Genomic DNA, 20,931 nt, shown 5'->3' with positions numbered 1-20,931 from the left:
ATCTTAAAAGAGTAGGCGAGAATTAGCTGGGTGACGCACTGATTCTCGCGAGATTCGGACGTGTGTATACTAATAGTGCGTTCGAATATGCCTACTTATCTACTATATAGTAGGAGAAAACATTACGTGAAAGGAGTAGAAAGTTCGAAACATCAGCATTCATAAAAGAGTAGGCGTGAAGTTCTCCGATGGTATTGTAAAAATTGTAATCGTTGCCCAGAACTACTATATATATATACTGTATATATATTGTATATACAGTGCAATGCATAAGTTAATACACCCATGCTAAAGTTGACTAAAAAGAGGAATAAAAAATCATATTTTGGAAATTGAACTTAATGCCTTAATTTAAAAAATTAGGAAAAATCCAACCTTTAAGGACACCAATTTTCTTTGTGAATGAATAATGTATTGTAAATAAATAAATGTTCTTCCTTAAAATACAGGGTGCATAAGTGAGTACACCCCTATGTTAAATTCCCATAGAGGCAGGCAGATTTTTATTTTTAAGTATTTAAAAAAAAAAAATGTAGGATACTATGCATCCTGATAAAGTTCCCTTGGCCTTTGGAATTAAAATAGCCTCACATCATCACATAGCCTTCACCATACCTAGAGATTGGCATGGGGTACTTTCCATAAGATCATCTCTCAATGCAAATCAAACTAGCTTTTAGGCTAACTGAAATAAAACCATGCCAATCTCTAGGTATGGTGAAGGCTATGTGATGATGTGGGGCTATTTTAATTCCAAAGGCCAAGGGAACTTTATCAGGATGCATAGTATCCTACATTTTTTTTTTTTAAATACTTGAAAATTAAAATCTGCCTGCCTCTATGGGAATTTAACATAGGGGTGTCCAGACTTATGCACCCTGTATTTTAAGGAAGAACATTTATTTATTTACGATACATTATTCATTCACAAAGAAAATTGGTGTCCTTAAAGGTTGAATTTTTCCTAATTTTTTAAATTAAGGCATTAAGTTCAATTTCCAAAATATGATTTTTTATTCCTCTTTTTAGTCAACTTTAGCATGGGTGTATTCACTTATGCATTGCACTGTATATACAATATATATACACACATACTCTTCTTTTTTTTTCTCTTTCTGATTGTGAAATATTTTCTTATCAAATGGTTGTTTGAATTGTTGTTGTTTTTCTTTGTGTGTGTGTTAAGGCAGGAGAGTGAAATGAATACAAAACATCCATGCAATGCAAATTGGCTTATTGTTATCTGTTATATTATTGCTTTTGTTCAACATTGCTTTTGTTTTTTTACTTTGTTAAAAAGTAACAAACTGAATCCTCTGTAGGATTGACTTTAAGATTAACATTTTTTGCTTATAAGTAGACTCATTAGTTGGCACTAGGGTTGGGAATCGTAAGAAATGTTCTGGTTCCGGCTCTGATTCCGGTTCCGCCAAATGATTCCGGTTTCGTTTTTCGTTCAATAAAAATGATTAAAACAACTAATAAAAATAGTAGTAAGGGGAAAATGCACAATTCTCTTTGTGTTTATATATTTCTTATACTTGTCAAATGAGTTTAACAGACTGGTAATGTCAACAAATTCAACATTTTAGCAATTTTTTGCAAAAATAATTAATTTTTCTGAAGAAAAATAAACATTTCTGCATTCTCTAGGATAATTTGGGACCTCTCTTATACCTTATTGTATCTCCAGCAGTGGAGAATACCCTCTCAAAAAGGGTAGAATATGCTTGAACACACATGTAAGATCCAGACAGGCGAAATATAATATTTTTAAAGTCGGTTTGAATGATTGATTGATAAAGACTTCACTTGTTTCATTACTGGATGAATCGGCGCTCTAGCGGTTAATGAACAGAACTGCATGCGTCTTGAGCTACTTCTCTCTGTTTACTGGTTTATCGGGTGAGTCACGCAGGCACTGGCCTACTCCGCAGCGGTGCCGACCCGACCGGTGTAAAGTAGTCTGCGTAGTTACAGACTGCAGCTTTAACATCGTCTTTATGAATGTTTTGAAGCATCAGAGATGTCATCGATACACTCGTTATTTGAAGGCAGCGACTTTCAAAAGGTGATTTACTCTGTTTTGGGTGCTATCGTAGACATCAGTGTTTATTCTCAGCCTATAAACTTTTATTTCAGTACTTCTGTGATCATTTGAATATTTGTAATACAGAAATATCGATACTGTGTGGTTGAAAAGTAAAGACGTTTCATTTGTATTGACAACTGCTCTCTCAACGACAGCGCAAACAGATTTGAATGTTCGGATGTGAAGTTTTTGTCATTTAGGAATAAGATCGCGTGGGTGTTTGAATCGAGATCGAGATCCTTTAAAGATTAATCGTGCAGCTCTACTGTCTTTATACTAGGGTTGCCAACTGTCCCGAATTAGCCGGGACGTCCCTTGTCCCGTTTTTTGACTATACGCTGATCTAACCACTGGCTGATACAACAGCAGCAGTGCTGATCACGACACTTGAGAATGATCACCGACACCTGTCATCATCCAATCACACACAGAAATTCTGCGTCATGTTTGCACGTGATGGTTGTCTCTTCATCCAGCTGTTGATCTCTCACCTCATAGGGGAGCGCGGGGCACAAAGTAACGCTTTTTGACTTTCTCAGTTTGTGTAAATCTACTTATGGTTCAGAGTATTTTTTTTCCCCCACATTAATTTCCCACATGTCTACTACAATTATGTGTTTTTGTTTTATTAATACAGTATATACTTTTTTCTTGATATACCCCGAAAGAATGGAAGTGAAATGTGACAACATGCCCCATAGGTGGGGTACATTGTAACATGTGAGGGGCACATTGTAACATAACATATGGCAGCTTAAAATGTTATCTGATCTAATAAAAAAAAAATACAAAACAAACTAAAATATTTTCTAAATAAAATACAATTAAAAAACTTTTTCATATAAAATAATGGCAATTTGTAATAATTAAATATAAACTAATTTTTGAGTTTTGATTACGAACGCATGAAAACGCAGATATACAACATAGTTCAAAACAAATAAATAATTAGTCATTTCTGAACATTGACTCTCAGTCTTTATTCACCTTTTTCTCACGTTTTCTCAATAAAATTAATACAAGTATAGAATATAATAGCATATTTCTAATAGGGGCACATTGTAACGCAGTGTTACAACATGCCCCCGCCTGCACAACTGGGATTTAAACCCAGCTAGTGTCTTCTGCTAGTTAGCGAGGCATTAAATAACTATCTCAACTGTTAAATAACATCTTGGAGATTACAATAATATCAGATTTGTCTTATTTTAAATAAACACAAAAAATAGAGATGAAAAATTAACTTAAGTAAGAAATTTACTTTTGCTATGGTTTAATAAATGTCTATGGATATCTTCAAAAAAATAAATAATTTTGGCGGATTTTTTTTTTTTATATATATAGTGTTGATATGGCAACTAGTAAATACACAAAGTTTCGTCATCCAAGCATGTGCGGAAGTATTTAAAACAAGCGTATTACAACTAACCCCGCGTTACGTTGTGCCCCGCGCTCCCCTGCTTCATGTCCCTTGGGTTTGACACACTCGTCGTTAGAAAGCTGGAGGAAACAAAGCTCTGCATCACAGATGTTTACGAGGTGGGAAAACTCAAATTGAAGATGCTTCAGCGGAAAGAAGACAGTTTTTTTGGATACCAGACCCAAGCAGCTGATGGACAAACAATTGTCAGCACAGAGATCAAAGCAGAAAAATGACTTTCTGAAGTTCTATGACTCTGTCATTGCATACATTGACAAATGGTTTGATTTCTCATCAGAAAATGTGATGATGAAGCTGAAGCCAGTGGGCCTGCATGAGGAGCTCTCCTTTACTGACCTGGAGCAGGTGCTGGTTGCCCTCAAAATGACAGAGACAGTGAGTATGGACCAACTCTATGAAGAGTTTTGTGCTAGCAAGGAAGAAATAAATAAAGCCACACAGAATACCACAAAATTATCCAGTGAGAAGTGGGTCGCAGTTTTTGTCTGAAGCGCTTAGGCCTATATCTGAAGCACTAGAGGTGCTCTGCTCCTCGTCCATGCTGTCTATTTTGAACTTGAAGCTTTCGAATTCGAACACGGAGCAACGGGAAGGAATTGTCTCTAAACAAGTGTGCGTGAGATTAGGCTCCGCCCTGCCCCAAACGACAACATCCACAAGTTTAGACTGCTTAAAACGTTTTTATTGCTGCCAAACTGAATCTCCCTCACTACTACAAATTATGTACGCTACTTTAATCATTTATATATTTTACTTTACACTCATATTTAATTTGCGGGAGTGCGGCGTATCATCATTAACAATGATGATAATTGGGGTTGTGTTTGTTAATGAAGCCTCAGCCTCATTAAAAAACTCAATAAAAAAACTTACAATGCCATAAAACACAAATGATGAAGTGTCACTGGCTACAGAAACCCCAAATTACACAAACTTGTAATTATAAAACATATAGTTACTATATACCAGGGGTCTCCAACCTTTTTGTGTGCGAGGGCTACCTCCAGGGATAAAATAATCTAGAAGGGATTTTTGTTTGTCATACTCAATTATTTATTATACATATAACATGGTGGTACTTTTTTACTTTTCACCATTATTATGCGAAATAATAAAATATCTTGATATTCTGGTTCAGACTTACAAGCGTTTGTAAAAAAAATTTTTTTTATTTGTTTTGTTGATTTTCTATAAACCTATTGTATGTGTTATCGAAAACAGTAGCCCAAACATTTAGTATAAATATAAATGCAAAAAATAAATAAATAAACTGCCATAACTTCTAAACAAAAACATTACTGCATTACATTTATACATGACTATATTAATATAACAGCATTTTTAATATGAATATATACAGGCACATTTCTGCCAAAAAGTTTGTGGAGTGAAATGTCTTCTGACTGGTTTGTTCTTGGAACAATGTTTCGACTGTTTTTTTGCGTCAATATGTTGAGAATATCAGCGTTGTTTCATCTGGCTTTTAACAAGCTTAAATCACATAGTCATCTGTGGGTTTATAATAGAGATAGAGAATTCTGCGCTGAATTGAACTGCTTCTCAGTGGATCGTGCAGCTCTGTGTAATAATGTTGGCACCAGGTTGGAGACCACTGCTATACTATAACTTAACTATGAAAATATAATGTAAGCAAATTTAAAAGTAGGCCTATAGGTAAGCCTTATAACTTTCTGTCAGTAAGTATCTATGGAGATACATTTGGGTAGATTTCAGCATTGTTCTAGATGGAGGTTGCAAACTTATTTGTTACAAGACCCAGTGTTTATTAAATTTGTGGAAACTAAATACGAATGAAACTACGGCAAGTATTAGATGGGAAGTGTACGTAAGAGGAGACATTACTAGTTATATAAACAACATAATAAGGAATTACAAAAACTAGAGGATCAAATAAAAAAAGCTGAAATTAAAATAAGTATTGATAATAATCCTGAAAAATGACATAACCTGTCTATCATGAGATCTAACTATGATAAATTAACAACCGACAGCCTGTATATATAGCCTTTCAAAATCCACAAATGCGTGAGGGGATTCACAAATGCGCAGAACGCGGTTCACAAATAAATGCCAGCCAGAGTTGTGTTTATACAATAATAAAACATTTGTAAATATTTTTTTATTTGCAAATCTCATTTTTGTGAATTTGATATTTTTTTGTGAATCTCCTTACATTTATTTGCAGATCTTAATCTATTTATTTGTGAATTTGATACATTTTTGTTAATCTCTTTACATTTATTTGTGAGTATTAATCTATTTATCTGGAATAATGCAAAAATTCTAACCCCATAATCAACTGGAGTAACTGGAGTCACTTCAGTTCTAAAATAATAATAATGGAAGGCTAGTGAAGCTGAATCTGCGTGGCCCTGATTGGCTGCGGGGGTGTCCCGTACGCTCCTGCGTTGGACGCCACCTGCAGACTCGGAGCCTGCAGCTACAGTCCCGCACCCAGAGTCCTGCATTCTCAGACCCCTCGTTTTTCGAGACAGCGCCTCCTGCTGTTCAGAAGATCGTATAACACCCATATCCAAATGCCATTGAAAACAATAGGATGCAATATTACGGTCTCGTTTTATTCAAAGTTATCCAAATAAATATTTGCGTTCCCTGCTTAATGCATGTGTCAAAAAAACTCATTCTGTTCTCTGACTAACAAATTACCCAGTAGTTATTTTTTGAGCATGGGTGTAATTGAAAGAAAATTACTGATAGAAGGGATACAATTACAGATTGAACTATCTTCTGAAAAATATCATGTGATATTATATTGCTACAATGTTTTTTTTTTTTATTCAAATTCCAATTTTTCTTTCAGTTCAACCTATAATGGTCTAATTAACATTATACCATGCTAACATTACAAAACCTGTTTTTTTTTTTATATTTTGAATGCAAAGCAAAACCCAAATAAGAATAGACAAAACACCAATAATAAACAATTCTGTACTTTATTTAACAATCACCTAAACATCATCTTGCTGTAAACAGGACAAAGCAAAGAAAGAATTGTGTTAGTGACTTTACTTTTCGTCTTCAGTTGCATTAAAAAAAACTCCTCATTTATAAGTCGCTTTGGATAAGTGCGTCTGCTAAATGAATAAATGTAATGTAAATGCATAAGGTAAAATAATTACTTTCTGGTAGGCGAATGTTGCTTTTTTCATTCTTTTTGCAATCGCTCTGTCAAATTCCTCGACTTCACTAAAATAAAAGATGAATGCCATTGTTAAAAATATTGTGTAATAATAAATAATATATATATATATATATATATATATATATTTTTGCAAATGCAAATTACAAGCATACCTAGGGTGATAAGAAGGGCCACGGAGGAACACCTCCTCAGCCTCGTACCAGGATAATGCCTGCATCGCACATAGACTGGTTAATACATGAAGGCATAGTAAATTTGATTATTAGGCAATTGTATGAGTTGTAAATGGCTGGCAACATCTTCATATCACAGTTAAATTAATATTGATTCATTTTAATACTTACGTTTCATAAGAACTGATTTAAGTAGTCTACATAAATTATATAAAGTAAAATAATTACTCCGGCATTAAATAATTAATGATGACATTCTTTGATATTAACACACTTAATGTATTTAATTGGTCTGCTTTAATGTCAGCCAATTTTAATCAAATTTTTTCAATGGCTTGTCTACAAAAAAATCCAAGGTTAAAGGCTAACCTTACCTATCAAAATAATTTCGGGGGGAAAAGGCGAAAAAACATACGGTTCAAATTTTGTTACAAACTATCTTTACAAATATTAAATGGACTATTCATATGTTTGTGTATCAATGAGCTATAGCCTAAAGTAGTTTGATTAAAAAGGAAATCAAATGAGTATGATTCGCTCAATAAAATTGACGATATACTTACGTATATCGTCAGTACTTACGTATATGGCTTAAGTTCTTCACATGTTTATCCGATCCAATTTGATAGGAGGCGCTGTCTCGAAAAACGAGGGGTCTGAGAATGCGGGACTCTGGGTGCGGGACTGTAGCTGCAGGCTCGCGCCGCCCGTCTCCTCTGTCATTGTTTTTCAGCGTCCAGTCTTGTGAGGCGAGGAGAGCAGTTCACGGTATTTCTCATATTTACTCAACCATCACACACACTTTATACAGTTTGATTAAGCGACAGGCTCATTTCTGTATTGTTTTCATCGATCACAGCGATACTTGTGCGTCTTTTCTGGCGTCTTCCTTCTGAAATAAACATTTAGTGCAGCAGCAGCGAGCATGAGGAGAATATGTTGAGTTCATTCAGACCTGAGCGATGTTGTGTTCGATTGTGTGATTGTCTCGTCAAGTCAAAAGTCAAAGTTTAAGATCTGTGAAGGGAATGAATGGTTATCGATCTCAAGTGTCATACTGGAACAGATCTGCTAAATGCTTTACATTATTTTACTTTACTTTTACATAGGCTACTTTACAGCCTATAATGAGCCGCGTGAGACATTAAACCAATAGCGTACTTATAAGAATAGCGTTTTACTCTTGGAACAATAGTGCTCTGTGGTGCTCTTTATTTTCAAAAGTTTTATAATAATTTTCAGTTTCTGCGTATATAAAATGTTATTACATTTACATTTACATTTAGTCATTTAGCAGACGCTTTTATCCAAAGCGACTTACAAATCAGGACTAAATTAAGCGAGTCATCATGAAGAGGCAAAAGACAACAACAACGCAAGAAGTGTTCAGAATACGAAGTTCAGGCATTATTCAGAGTAGCATAAGCATGATAGGTGGGATTTTAAGGGAAAGGTTTTTTTTTTTATTTTTTTTTTTTTTATGAGTTTAGGTGCTCATGGAAGAGGTGGGGAGAGTGTTCCACCAGCATGGAACTGTGAATGAGAATGATCTGGAAAGTGATTTTGTGGCTTTCTGTGATGGAACCACGAGACGTCGCTTGTTGATTGATCGTAGGCGTCTGGTGGGGATGTAGGCTCGTAGGAGTGAGTGAAGGTAGGAGGGAGCTGAGCCTGTGATAGATCTGTAAGCAAGCGTCAATGCCTTGAACTTGATGCGAGCAGCGAGAGGTAGCCAGTGCAGAGAGATTAACAGAGGGGTGACGTGGGCCCTCTTGGGCTCGTTGAAGACAAGACGAGCTGCAGCATTCTGGATCATCTGAAGAGGTTTGGTAGCACATGCTGGAAGTCCGGCCAAAAGAGCATTGCAGTAGTCAAGCCTAGAAATGACCAGGGCCTGGACGAGGAGTTGTGTTGCGTGCTCAGTTATTATATTATATATGTTATTATAATGATCTAACTTATAGTGATTACTTAATAATAATATCAAACTATATTTTAGATTAGATAAGATTAGATTTTAGATTATTTATCTGTAGTGGTTGATGAAGATGAAGATCATTTAGGGATGTCAATTTTCACAAATTCCCATTGATCGATCGTCGTTTAAATTAACGATCAATTAATAGATTAATCGTTAGCCTTAACACTGCAATATGAGGCTGCTGCAGTGGCATATGGCCAACAGCATGACAGGTTGTGCAGATACTAGGGCTGAACAATTTTGGAAAATAATCTAATTGCGATTTAGTTTTACCAATATAGCGATTGCGATTTAATATGAGATTTTTTTAAGCTCTTTATCTTTTGTATTATTCAACCAAAACAAGCAATAAATCATTGTAAAATAGGGAAGGGAATCTTTAGGCACCTCATGAGCCGATTACATTTTGTTCTTTTATTGATCTTATTAATAAAACTTAAAATATTTAATTACATAATTATAAGTAGGCCTACTTATAATAATTACACATTAAAAAACTAAATTAATACAATTACATGTTAATAATTTTAACAAATATAGGTTCAAAACAAAAAACAAAGAGGGGAAAAAAATATTAGAAGCAATAAACAAAGAGTGCTTTCAGGATTTAAGAGTAGGCTATTTCAATGTTTTCATCTCTTTTCCAATTATAAGATGTGGTTTGTCCTGTCTGGTTAATAACTTAAGATATAACTGACTGTGTCTCATTAATTTTGCGTCATAAAAGCATTTTGAGATGCAAGTACATTTAACCACGTAGACGGAGTCGCTCACAGCCGCATGCTCAAACGCTCTTCGCAAAGCGCGCGCGAGTATTTGAAATTGAAAGCAGCTTCTGTCAGTGATTTTCATATTTTTAATATATAAGTCAACTGCATTCCAAGACATATGATGCCTTCTTAGAGCATTTGTAAGTAAAATACCGGCGGGCAAGACCGCGCACTACAAAAGTAACATCACGCACACCACATGCGTAGAAAGCACACGCGTCCTCACGTATCTGTGTTTAAAACTAAGCTCAGACATAAATCTGAAATTATCTTAATCAATACAGAATCGTTGGAGAGAATCTATAACACAATATCACATAAATTAAACATAAACTGTTATTTCCTGTAGCCAGGCCTACATGCATAGCGTGCCAAGTTGGTGCTTCATCTGTACTACAGACTGATTTACTCTCGCGTGTCACGTGACCAGACTGTAATCGCAGCTTTGCGGTTAAAAACTGGCATCTCATCATATCGTGATATTATCGCAAATGCAATTAATCGTTCAGCCCTAGCAAATACACAAAACGCTTCCTCACCAAATGAATGAGAGGGTTTTTAATCTAAATAAAGGGCTAGTAGGATTGTAAAATGTTTTGATGAGGTTAATCATTTAATTAAATTAATTATTTAATAATCAAATATAATGACTAATGAAAAGTGTCACCAACGCCTCAGCTGCGTGCTTGTCAGAATATGTGACTGTTGTGGACGTGCTCTTCCTGGAACAACACGCTGAAAATGGCAACTAAATCCAAAGAATTCACAACGATTTAATAAATAGTGTTCTCATGTAATGTAATATGACAGTCCTAATCATAGTTATTATTAACAGGCCTGATAGCACTCCGGCGCAACGCCGGATTTCCGGCGTGTACAGACGTGTCTGCAAAAAAAAAAAAAAAATCAGGTTTGCATTCGCGTGATCTGACAGTTATCCCAAGATCTGAGAGGCGCTTTCACTAAACCACACCAGTAAGCCTACTTCAGCCAATTGGTAATAGGGTAGGGGCTGGTCACAAGTTAGACCCTAGTCATCAAGCAGCTGTAGCTCGTTGCCTGATTTGAGGTAGCTCGCCAACAGGCCGTTCACATATCGCGTCTTTTGCGCGCTCAAGTTCATTCAAATGCAGGCGCGCTTAGGTAAGCGCGCTCATAATTGAAGCGACGCGCTCGTTTTTTTTTAGGCGTTTTTCGGTGGTGGAAATCCATTAGCCACTAAAACTTTTTTGTCATTGTGGAGAGCGCAGTGCATGGTTGCATAGCAACGACAGACGCCACGGGAAAATCTGACCTAATTTCACTATTAATAATAAAAGATAAGCTAAAGTGCATTATAAATGTCAGTAATTTATCTTTTTTTGACTCATTCTTTTTATAAAAATCATTTAAAGTCTGAAATATGTGAGGTTTATCTTTTTATAAAGAAGTTTTTTGTCAAAACTTTATTTGAACTTGTACATGTTAGTATATAAAATGTTGCAAGACACTATTAAAATCTGGCTATCATTTTTAATGGTATTATTTTAATGTTTATGTAAACAAAAAGTGCATATTGATACTTTATTTGTTATTTGCTGGTTTTCGACATAAAACTTGGTGAATTGATTTCATTGTGTAGTATTAGTACTTTTTGAACAGGATTCTGTGATAACGTGATCATTTTTATCACTATAATCATGAAATGAAATGTTCATGCCATTTCATCTCTTGTTATGATCAATTAAAATCAACTAATTATGTGTTTTTTACAGTATAATATGCAAAGTACAATTTTCTATAATAAAATTATATCTGATTCTGTTCTTTTCTCTGACACGCGTTGTTGGGTCTGGAAGGTTACTAATGTGATTGCTTTATCTGTAAATTAAATGAAAGCTTTTTCAATTACTGAATTCATTGAAATAAAATGAATTCTTTGATTTGAATATTTTTTGGCAATGCGTCGTGTTGGTCTTAAATTTTAATCTTTATGGTCTTAAAATGTCTTAAAAAGGTCTTAAATTTGACTTACTGAAACCTGCTACTGTAATATAGGCTTGTATTGGGTTTGTTCATCTCATGTCTTAATGATGTCCATTTTTATCCACAAAAGTCACCAGAATCTATCATTTAAGGGACTATTTATTAGGGATGTCCCGATACCACTTTTTGCAGAACGAGTTCGATACCGATACTTTCATTTTTGGTACTCACCGATACCGATACCGTAACCGATACCTGAATTTTCACTGCATTTGTAATTTTTAAATGTATTAGTAGATAAACCAAAATAATATAAATCATATTAGTTGGCTTAATTTGTTCATCAAATATATATATTTCTTGCAGTTATTTTAATGCTTAATTAAGCCTGATAAAATGCATTGTATGAGCTTCTGTTACTGTCACTGTTCATTCTATTGCTCTATCATATTTTATCTTTCATTTAATAGCCACAGCACATATTTAGAGGTGCTTCAGCAGGGCTCAGTGCTGAGGATCGGGTCAGCGGTTCAAATGTTAGTCAAAACCAGTGAAATATCAATTATTTAATCCAATTTTGATACTAAAACAAATTACCAGCCTAATTAATGTGAATTTAAAACAAGTAAACAGTCAGTAACAAAATAAAAACAAACAATCGAATTACAAATAGGACAAATAAATACAATAGAACAAAGAAAGACTACAAATTAAATAAAATGTGTTTTGGAGTTTTTCAGGTAGATCGAAAAGGTACAGAAATTTGAATAGAGTAATCAAATGTGAAAAAAGCATATTCATTACTGTATAAATTATATATAGATGGATATTTTTGTAAAGTTGAAAAGGGTAGCCTATTTAGTCAAGATCAGTGAGTATTTCTTTGTCCTTTGAGTGATTAACATTAAAACACAGAAGCAGGATTATTAGACTGCTGCCCCTTTAAAACCGAGCGTACGGACCGCATTTGAACATGCTACGTTCATTTGAGATTTAACCGACTTTGTTTACTATAGGATACTCGCCAAGATTGGCGTTTTTACATAATTTTGTGTGAATTCGTCCGTACAAGCGCAAGACGTGAAAGACAATTTAATTCAGTATTCGCGCGCTGAGACGCTGGTTTGCGGGGCACGCGCTTTGGATGTTTGCGTTCATGGAACTTCTTGACCTGCACACGTCCTGTAATAATGTAGGGAACCACTCGTTATACTTAAATCAGGTAACAGTTCATGTTTTACTTTACTTGCATATACGATTTAGTTTTCATCCAAATAACGTGCTGAGTGAACGATCAGCAATCAAGAGCATTCAACAGAAGTGCGTGCGCTCTCTCTCTCTCTCTCTCTCTCTCTCTCTCTCTCTCTCTCGTCAGTTAACGTTAATAATAAGCTACATGCCTCGTTTTATTTTCTTTGCCATTGACATCCGACTGAACAAACTTTCCACTGATGTCTGTTTAAAGGGATGTGCTCGACCAGCTCGCGCCTATGCCTCAGTTCAAAGGTAGACAAAGCACTCGCTGCGGCCAGTTTCGTTTCGCAAAATGTACGTGATATCGGCAAATTTTTATGAGTACGAGTATATGAGGACAGTATCGGCCCGATGCCAGTATCGGTATCGGGCCATCCCTACTACTTATCAAAATGTTCTAGGGGAGCACACCCCTGGATCCCGCTTGACAATTATGTTGATCAGGGCATATATCTCGGCTTAGGGGCCCGCTTACCTCTCAGGGAAAAAAGTTCAGGCTCAGGATTTTTTTCTACTATCACCCCTGTATTAACCATGCATTGCTGTTTGAGCTACGCGCTGAAAGGTAAACTGGAGCATTTTGCTAGCGCGTTATTTAGCTCAAAGAAATGCATCCTATATGAGATTAATCAGATACCAAATAAACATAATATTGCAAATTATATCTGCACAAAATGAAGCGAATGCACAAGTGAACTTAAGTGAATAATATGACAGTCCAATAGTCATTATTAGTCGTGCATTGCCATTTGAGCTGCGCGCGCTGAAACTAAAAAGGATCACCGTACACTTTACTACATTAATTCTTAACCAAATACATCCTATATGAGATAAATCAGATATAGATAGGCCTACACAAAATAAACACAATATTACAACTCACATTTGCACAGAACAAAAGGCTGCGAATGCACACGCAAACTTATAGTCATGATAAAGGTGTAAAATGGTCCCAAAAATAACTCCGGCACGCTCGCTACATGTTTTTTTGGTCGAGCAGCACGCAGACGCACGCTTATGAACCTGCTTAATCAATGACTGATAAGTTTGAATCGATTAAATGTATTATCGTCAATTAATCGTTAACATCCCTAGTGTCATTAGTGATTGTTTTTGTATTATTGATGTTTTATCCATGTCATAGTGTGAGAAATGACAGTATTGTCTTTCAATGGAGCAGTTTAATAGGCTTTTGTCATCTATCTGACTCAAATAATGTTTCTAACAGCAAACACTCAGAATAAAGTGAGTTGATCTGCTGATGATCCTGAATGGCTTGTTGAATGAGTGTTGATTAGGGCTGTGGCGATATGCGACATGAAACCGAAATCACAACACTAAGATCCACAAACCTGTGTCGTGGTGTGAGAAGGCAAAATCGCGACACACCCCTTCCAACACTCAGAGTTATTCTTCCCGTCCAGGTCCAATGCTATCTAGGGCTGTGACGTGGCAGTTTTTTACCACCACGGTGGAAATTGAGCAATACCGGCGGTGGTTAGGGGGTGTTTTTGAAAAAAAGAATAATAATAATAAACGAGGCTCAAACGTCCATTTCGTTATCGTTAACTTTTTTTAAAGCAATTTTGTCAAAGAAACAACACACTAAAGCCCGTAAAGCATTGAATTACATATTAGGGATGGGAATTTTAAGCAAAAATAATATTTGAAGATCGCTGGGTATTACTACAAAACTTAAACATACATTTCATATTTATGTTTAAATAATATAATGTTATTTTTTTTATTTCATCCATGTTGATTATATGAAAACGGAAACCGTATAAGATGAGTAAGATAGGATCATAAGATGCCCAATATATTGGGAGATATATGGAGTGGGTCAGACATGATTTTGACCACTTAAGTTTTGATTTGTAGAAAGCCTTTCGTTAAAGTGAATTTAGTTTTTTATAAATTGTATCTTAATTTAATAAATGTTTCATCAACCAATTGCCTGGGTTTAATAAATAAGAAGCAAATATAGCAGACAATATAATCAGGACACGGAGGTCCTGCTCTTGACTGAGTTGTCAGAGAGACCAGAAGGAGAAATAGGAGCATCTTCCTTTAGGAGGAGAACTAGGAGATCTTTCTCTTTTATTTCTGCTAAATTTAACCAGAGGTGTCTCTCAGTAGCTACAAGAGCTGCCATAGACCACCCATGAGTGATCTCCTTCGTAGCCCTGAGAGACCAGATCTGTGGACCGACGAAGTTCTCGAATTTCGTCGGGCCCACTCCCTCACTACTATCCAGATCCCCCAACAGGTCTGCCTGATAAGCCTGAAGCACTGCCATAGTGTGAAGACAGGCTCCGGCTTGACCTGCTGCAGTATAAGCTTTGCCAACTAAATTAGATGTAGTTATTAAAGGTTTAGTGGGCAGCACGGGAGCCTTCAGGGACGATGCTTAACCAGGAGACAGAAAGCTCACGAGCTTCTGCTCAGCCCGGGGCATCAACCCATAACCATGTTCTCTCAGTCCCCTTATGTCTGAATATGTATGCACCTGGTCTCCAACCCCGCCGAGAGATCCATTTGCGAACCCCAGGTATGCGATCTCCGTGCTGCCTCAGCAGCAGCGGGTCCTGCACCCTGAGGTTTGCGAGCCTGGCCACTTTCATCAAATAATGACAGGCGGGAGCGGAGCATGCGGGGCGGGAGCGGAGCATGCAGAGCCGTAGCTGCTCACAATGCTGACAGTCAGCTCCCTCAAAGGCTGACATAGCATGCTCCACTCCCAAACAGATTACACTAAAATCGTGTGTATCCCCACACGTAAGGAAACGAGGGCAACGAGAAGCACATGACTTGAATAACTGTTTTGCCATACTTTATATGATGATGTGACAGACAAACAATAAATATAATAGACAGTTTTGACACAGAGTGCTTTGCTGAGGCACAAAAGCTAGCGCCGGTTGCACCGGATGTGCTTTTTATCCTTTCCTGGTCATGACGTCACCCGTCCGTGACGTTCATTATTTCCATTGGACTAGTTGACCTATGTGCTTCAGACGTAATCACGTGGGGTTTTCCCAAAGCGTCATCGATGCGGCGCGAGTTCCCTCGGAAAAAGGGAACAGAAATGTTAGCCTTTAGCTTTGGCTATTTATGTATTTTAATTCGGTATATTGTTAATAATTTGCATAGGTAATATTGTTATTTGGTGTTTCGTTTATACAGGTTTTTCAAATATTATTTAATAAGAATATCTTTTTTTTTTTTTTGCAAAATATCTTTTTTTCCACTCCTGCACATCATCGGTGAAGCTCCTCCCACAGCAATAACATCATCAGTGAAGCTCCTCCCACAGTAATTCAGCAATAAATGCTGTAAATTCACATCAGCTACAAGTGAAGATGAGCATGAAAGCATCAGGAAGAGCTGGAATCTGCAAAGTTTATTAAAGAGGACAGTGAGAACATGAGTGATCCAGAACCCTGCAGAAGAGGTTGGTGTTTATTCTTCATTCATTCATGATGCTAAAGAACATTCATGTTAAAAAACATTCAAGCACTTCATCACATTTAGATAAAAAGTTAAACTATGAAATGGTACAGAATGTTCTGGGTTTTCTTCAACAAATGGACAGTAAAGGGAGATTTGAGACATTTTTATATTGATTGTCAACATCAGATCAGGCTAAATACTATTTTAATGGTTTTATTTTATATTTATTTTATATCTGGTTTCCAATTTGCAACAACGTTACCAGAATTTGTCATTTTCAACAGTTTACAAAATTATAATTTTAAGAATAGTAAACACCAAGTTACTGAAAGTTGTATTTGTCAAATATCATAAGTTATTCATAATTATAGAGATTCTTCTTAGAGTAACTTTGGTAACAGGGTTGATGAATACAGTCAATGCTACAGTTTGTGTAAAAACTGAGACAATGGATTGAGATTATTTTCTTGTTTTCCCATCATGCTGGAGTAACAGGGTTGAGTGAAACATGTAGGACACAGATAAAGATAATAAAAAAATGTTAATTTAAAAATAGTTAAAGCCACGGCCACTCTATACTTTGAGCATGTGAAATTTCTACAGACACTGCACCGGCTGTGAAATGACGTCACATTCTGCGGCATCTTTTTTACAAACAAATAACGTATAACAAATAATAATAATTCAAAATGTAAAAATAAACAATCCACTCCACTTGAATGCTAATCGCTTGTGTTATTTCTCACAGGGTAATTCACTTGAGCTTGTGTTTCTGGTGTCCCACTTTAACATGTGCATGAATGGAAGTCTATTAAGGAAAAGTCTAGTGTGAACGGCCATTAATAATTAAAAAGTTTTTAGTAAAATAAATATCAATCTCAAAGTTGGTGTCAAAACATGGCAGTATTGTATATTTTAATGTTAATATCATGTTAGATAATTGTCATTGATCAAATACATGTAATAGTTCTTGCTAAAGAAACATGGGATTCGTGCCTATAATGTTTAAAAAATTATAATTGGAAGATAAATTGACCTCATTCATGGAAAGTTTCAAGGACATATAATCAATTTAATGATAATTTTATCATAATTACATTTATAAAAAGGCATCAAATTATCACAATAATTTATAACAGTTGTCTACTTTCTACTATTACATCAGGGCTCACTTTCATGTCCTTTCACTTTATATTTCCCTCTTTGAATTATTTTGATGTACTGAAAATGAAATGTAATATTTGTTTCTTTCATGTCAGACCTGATGGAAGTGGAGGAGGAGAGTGAAGAACTGAGTGAAGTGGAGGAGGAGAGTGAAGAACTGAGTGAAGTGGAGGAGGAGAGTGAAGAACTGAGTGAAGTGAAGGAGGAGACTGAAGAACTGAGTGAAGTGGAGGAGGAACATCATGTCCAACCTCAAAGTCCCTTAAAGACTAAAAATACATTTTTAAAGAAAAGAAGAGCCAAGAAATCTTTCACCTGCACTCAGTGTGGAAACAGTTTCTCAAGCAAACAAAGTCTTGAGATTCACATGAGGATCCACACCGGAGAGAAACCATTCTCATGTGATCAATGTGGAAAGCATTTCACACACATAACAAATCGTAATCGACACATGAGGATCCACACTGGAGAGAAGCCGTTTTCATGTGATCAGTGTGGGAAGAGTTTCAGTCAATCCTCATCCCTTATTGTTCACATGAGGATCCACACCGGAGATAAGACGTTCACATGTGATCAGTGTGGCAAAACATTTCTCTGTGCATCAGCCCTGAAGTCACACCTGGCAGTTCATACGAAGGAGAAGCCGCATTCATGTTCTGTGTGTGGAAAGAGTTTTTCACTGCTGCAATATTTACATGGACATGAGAAAACTCACACTGGTGTGAGAGAGTACATGTGCTTTGAGTGTGAGAAGACTTTTACTACAGCGTACAATTTAAAACAACACCAGATAATTCACACTGGAGAAAAACCTTACAAGTGTTCACACTGTGACAAGAGATTCAATCACTCATCAAATCTGAAAGCACATGAGATGATCCACACTGGAGAGAAGCCGCACACGTGTGATCAGTGTGGAAAGAGTTTTGCTTTTAAAAGTGACCTGAAGCTTCACATGAGAGTTCACACCAGAGAGAAGCCGCATGTATGCCATCAATGTGGAAACAATTTCACATACAAACATTCTCTTGAGCGTCACATGAAGATCCACACTGGAGAGAAGCCGTTCTCATGTGATCAGTGCGGGAAGAGTTTCAGTCAATCATCATCCCTTAATGTTCACATGATGATCCACACCGGAGATAAGACGTTTGCATGTAATCAATGTGGCAAAACATTTCTTTGTGTATCAAACCTGAAGAAACACCTGATAGTTCATACGAAGGAGAAGCCACATTCATGTTCTGTGTGTGGAAAGAGTTTTTCACAGCTGCCTAATTTACATAGACATGAGAAAATTCACACTGGTGTGAGAGAGTACATGTGCTTTGAGTGTGAGAAGACTTTTATTACAGCGGAGTGTTTAAAACGGCACCAGAGAATTCACACTGGAGAAAAACCTTACAAGTGTTCACACTGTGACAAGAGATTCAGTCTGTCAGCACATCTGAAAAGACATGAGAGGATCCACACTGGAGAAAAACCTTACAAGTGATCCTTTACCAACTCTGTGTGACAACAGCTCATTTGAACCGCATTCAGTCACCATTAAAATCCATTTTGTAGTTGTTTCACGAGTTCACACTTACATATAATTTGAATGGGTAAGTTTAAGCGTATATGGCGTGCTGTCCGGAGGGAGGGCTCCGAGCTCGGAGTTCGGCCCGAACCCAGAGTACTCCCCCCGTATGTAAGTGTTTAGGACTAGAAGTGAGGAGAAGGGGTGGTGGAGGGATGCTGCTAAAACTGTCAATGGAATGAGGTGAGACTGCTGAGTATATACACCTCTTACCATTGATTGCTGGGTGCTCTCCACTTGTGTTAATTATCTGAGCGTGCTCCTCCCGAACCTTGTTAATAAAACATCATTTATAGTTGGATTTCCTGCAGGGGTTCAGCCGCAAGACTGCTGAATGACTAAAGAAACGTTGTCAGCAAGATGGTCGAAAACTGTAAATTTCTTGTCTATGACACCCACTACAACTTATACCAATGACAGAAATAAGCGGGGTTAAAATATCTTAAAGCAGGGGTTCCCAAACTTTTCAAATGACAAGGCCCCCCAAATACCACTAGGTTCTGGCCAAGGCCCCCCTTTTGCAGGATGTGTTATTGAACCCATCGACAATACTATACGGCAAATGTAGAAATAAATAAAACATCTAGGTGAACATCAGATTATGTAATAATGTTTGATACCAGCCAATCAGAAAGATTATAGAGATGCACTGATTACAATTTTCTAGGCCGATTCCGAGTTTGACCTGCCGATACAGATTTTAGCCGATTCTGATTTCATCTTAATAACCACTTTACAGCACACAAAAATATTTATTTTCTATATACAGTGGGGAGAACAAGTATTTTACAAAGCATGTAGAAGTATGTAATTTGTATCATAGGTACTCTTCAACTGTGAGTGACGGAATCTAAAACAAAAATCCAGAAAAACACATTGTATGATTTTTAAGTAATTAATTTGCATTTTATTGCATGACATAAGTATTTGATACATCAGAACAGCAGAACTTAATATTTGGGACAGAAACCTTTGTTTGCAATTACAGAGATCATACGTTTCCTGTAGTTCTTGACCAGGTTTGCACACACTGCAGAAGGGATTTTGGCTCACTCCTCCATACAGACTGAAGAAACTGTAGGGTAATGGGAATGGTTCAGGTGGAGTGAGGGTTTGGTGAGCAAACAGAGTCTCGGTCAGAAGACGTCAGAGGATATGGAGTGATGAATGACAAAAGGAGAAGGCAAGGTTTGTTGCAACAACAATGGTTTTATTTTATTTTATCATGAAGTTTGACCTTGGTTCAATGCATTGTCTGTGTGCTACAGAAAGGAATAACAAAAAAATAATGACAATGGTCAACTAACACAAGTTGAACAATTCTACAAATCAACAAAAGAAATATAAATTTACTAATCACTTATACTAATAATACACTTATAATCACTTAAACTGAACAGGCTTTAAAACAGTTCAGACAAACAATCTTCCCACATGGCTCATGGCACATGTCTGGCAAACAAAGAAATCAGTTAACAGAGTGACAGTAGTGATGTTACATATGACACTGAAGCTTCGATGCGCATATCACACAAGTGAAACAATTTCTAGTGAAGCCCCGTATCGGGGTGTGTATTGGTTTACTAGAGTCACGTGATCGATGACAAACGAAACCTCACTGTCTCTCCAGTAACGTGCGCGTTTCGCTTTGGGGTGTCAGAAGGCTCGAACTCCAGATCGTATTTAACCCTCTGGGGTCTGAGGGGTTTTCTGGGCCCTGGAGGTGTTCTGACATGCTCTGACATTTGTGCTTATTTCTGTTACTTGTGACATTTTCATGGCTAAAGTCTGATTACACTGTATTCAGCACAAACTCTGCTACAATAATATATTAGCAGCATGTGTGTAAAAGTTTGTAGGTTTGAGATAATGACA

At 36.6% G+C, this 20,931-nt stretch overlaps 1 protein-coding gene across 1 annotated transcript; it reads left to right on the top strand.

Moving 5' to 3' along the window:
* The first annotated feature begins 7,557 nt into the window (after positions 1-7,557).
* LOC311302123 (uncharacterized protein) lies at positions 7,558-20,423 on the top strand. The gene is made up of 3 exons (XM_084427751.1): positions 7,558-7,658; positions 16,133-16,314; positions 17,573-20,423. Exons 2-3 carry the CDS (start codon positions 16,287-16,289, stop codon positions 18,970-18,972), a joined length of 1,428 nt encoding a protein of 475 aa, XP_084283877.1. The 5' UTR covers positions 7,558-7,658; positions 16,133-16,286; the 3' UTR covers positions 18,973-20,423.
* Positions 20,424-20,931: the final 508 nt, after the last annotated feature.

Source organism: Rutilus rutilus (genome assembly GCF_951802725.1).
Source record: "Rutilus rutilus genome assembly, chromosome: 1".
In the NCBI taxonomy this organism is placed as follows: domain Eukaryota; kingdom Metazoa; phylum Chordata; class Actinopteri; order Cypriniformes; family Leuciscidae; genus Rutilus; species Rutilus rutilus.
The sequence above is the reverse complement of the archived record's forward strand: the minus strand, read 5'-3'. Positions and strand labels throughout refer to the sequence as shown.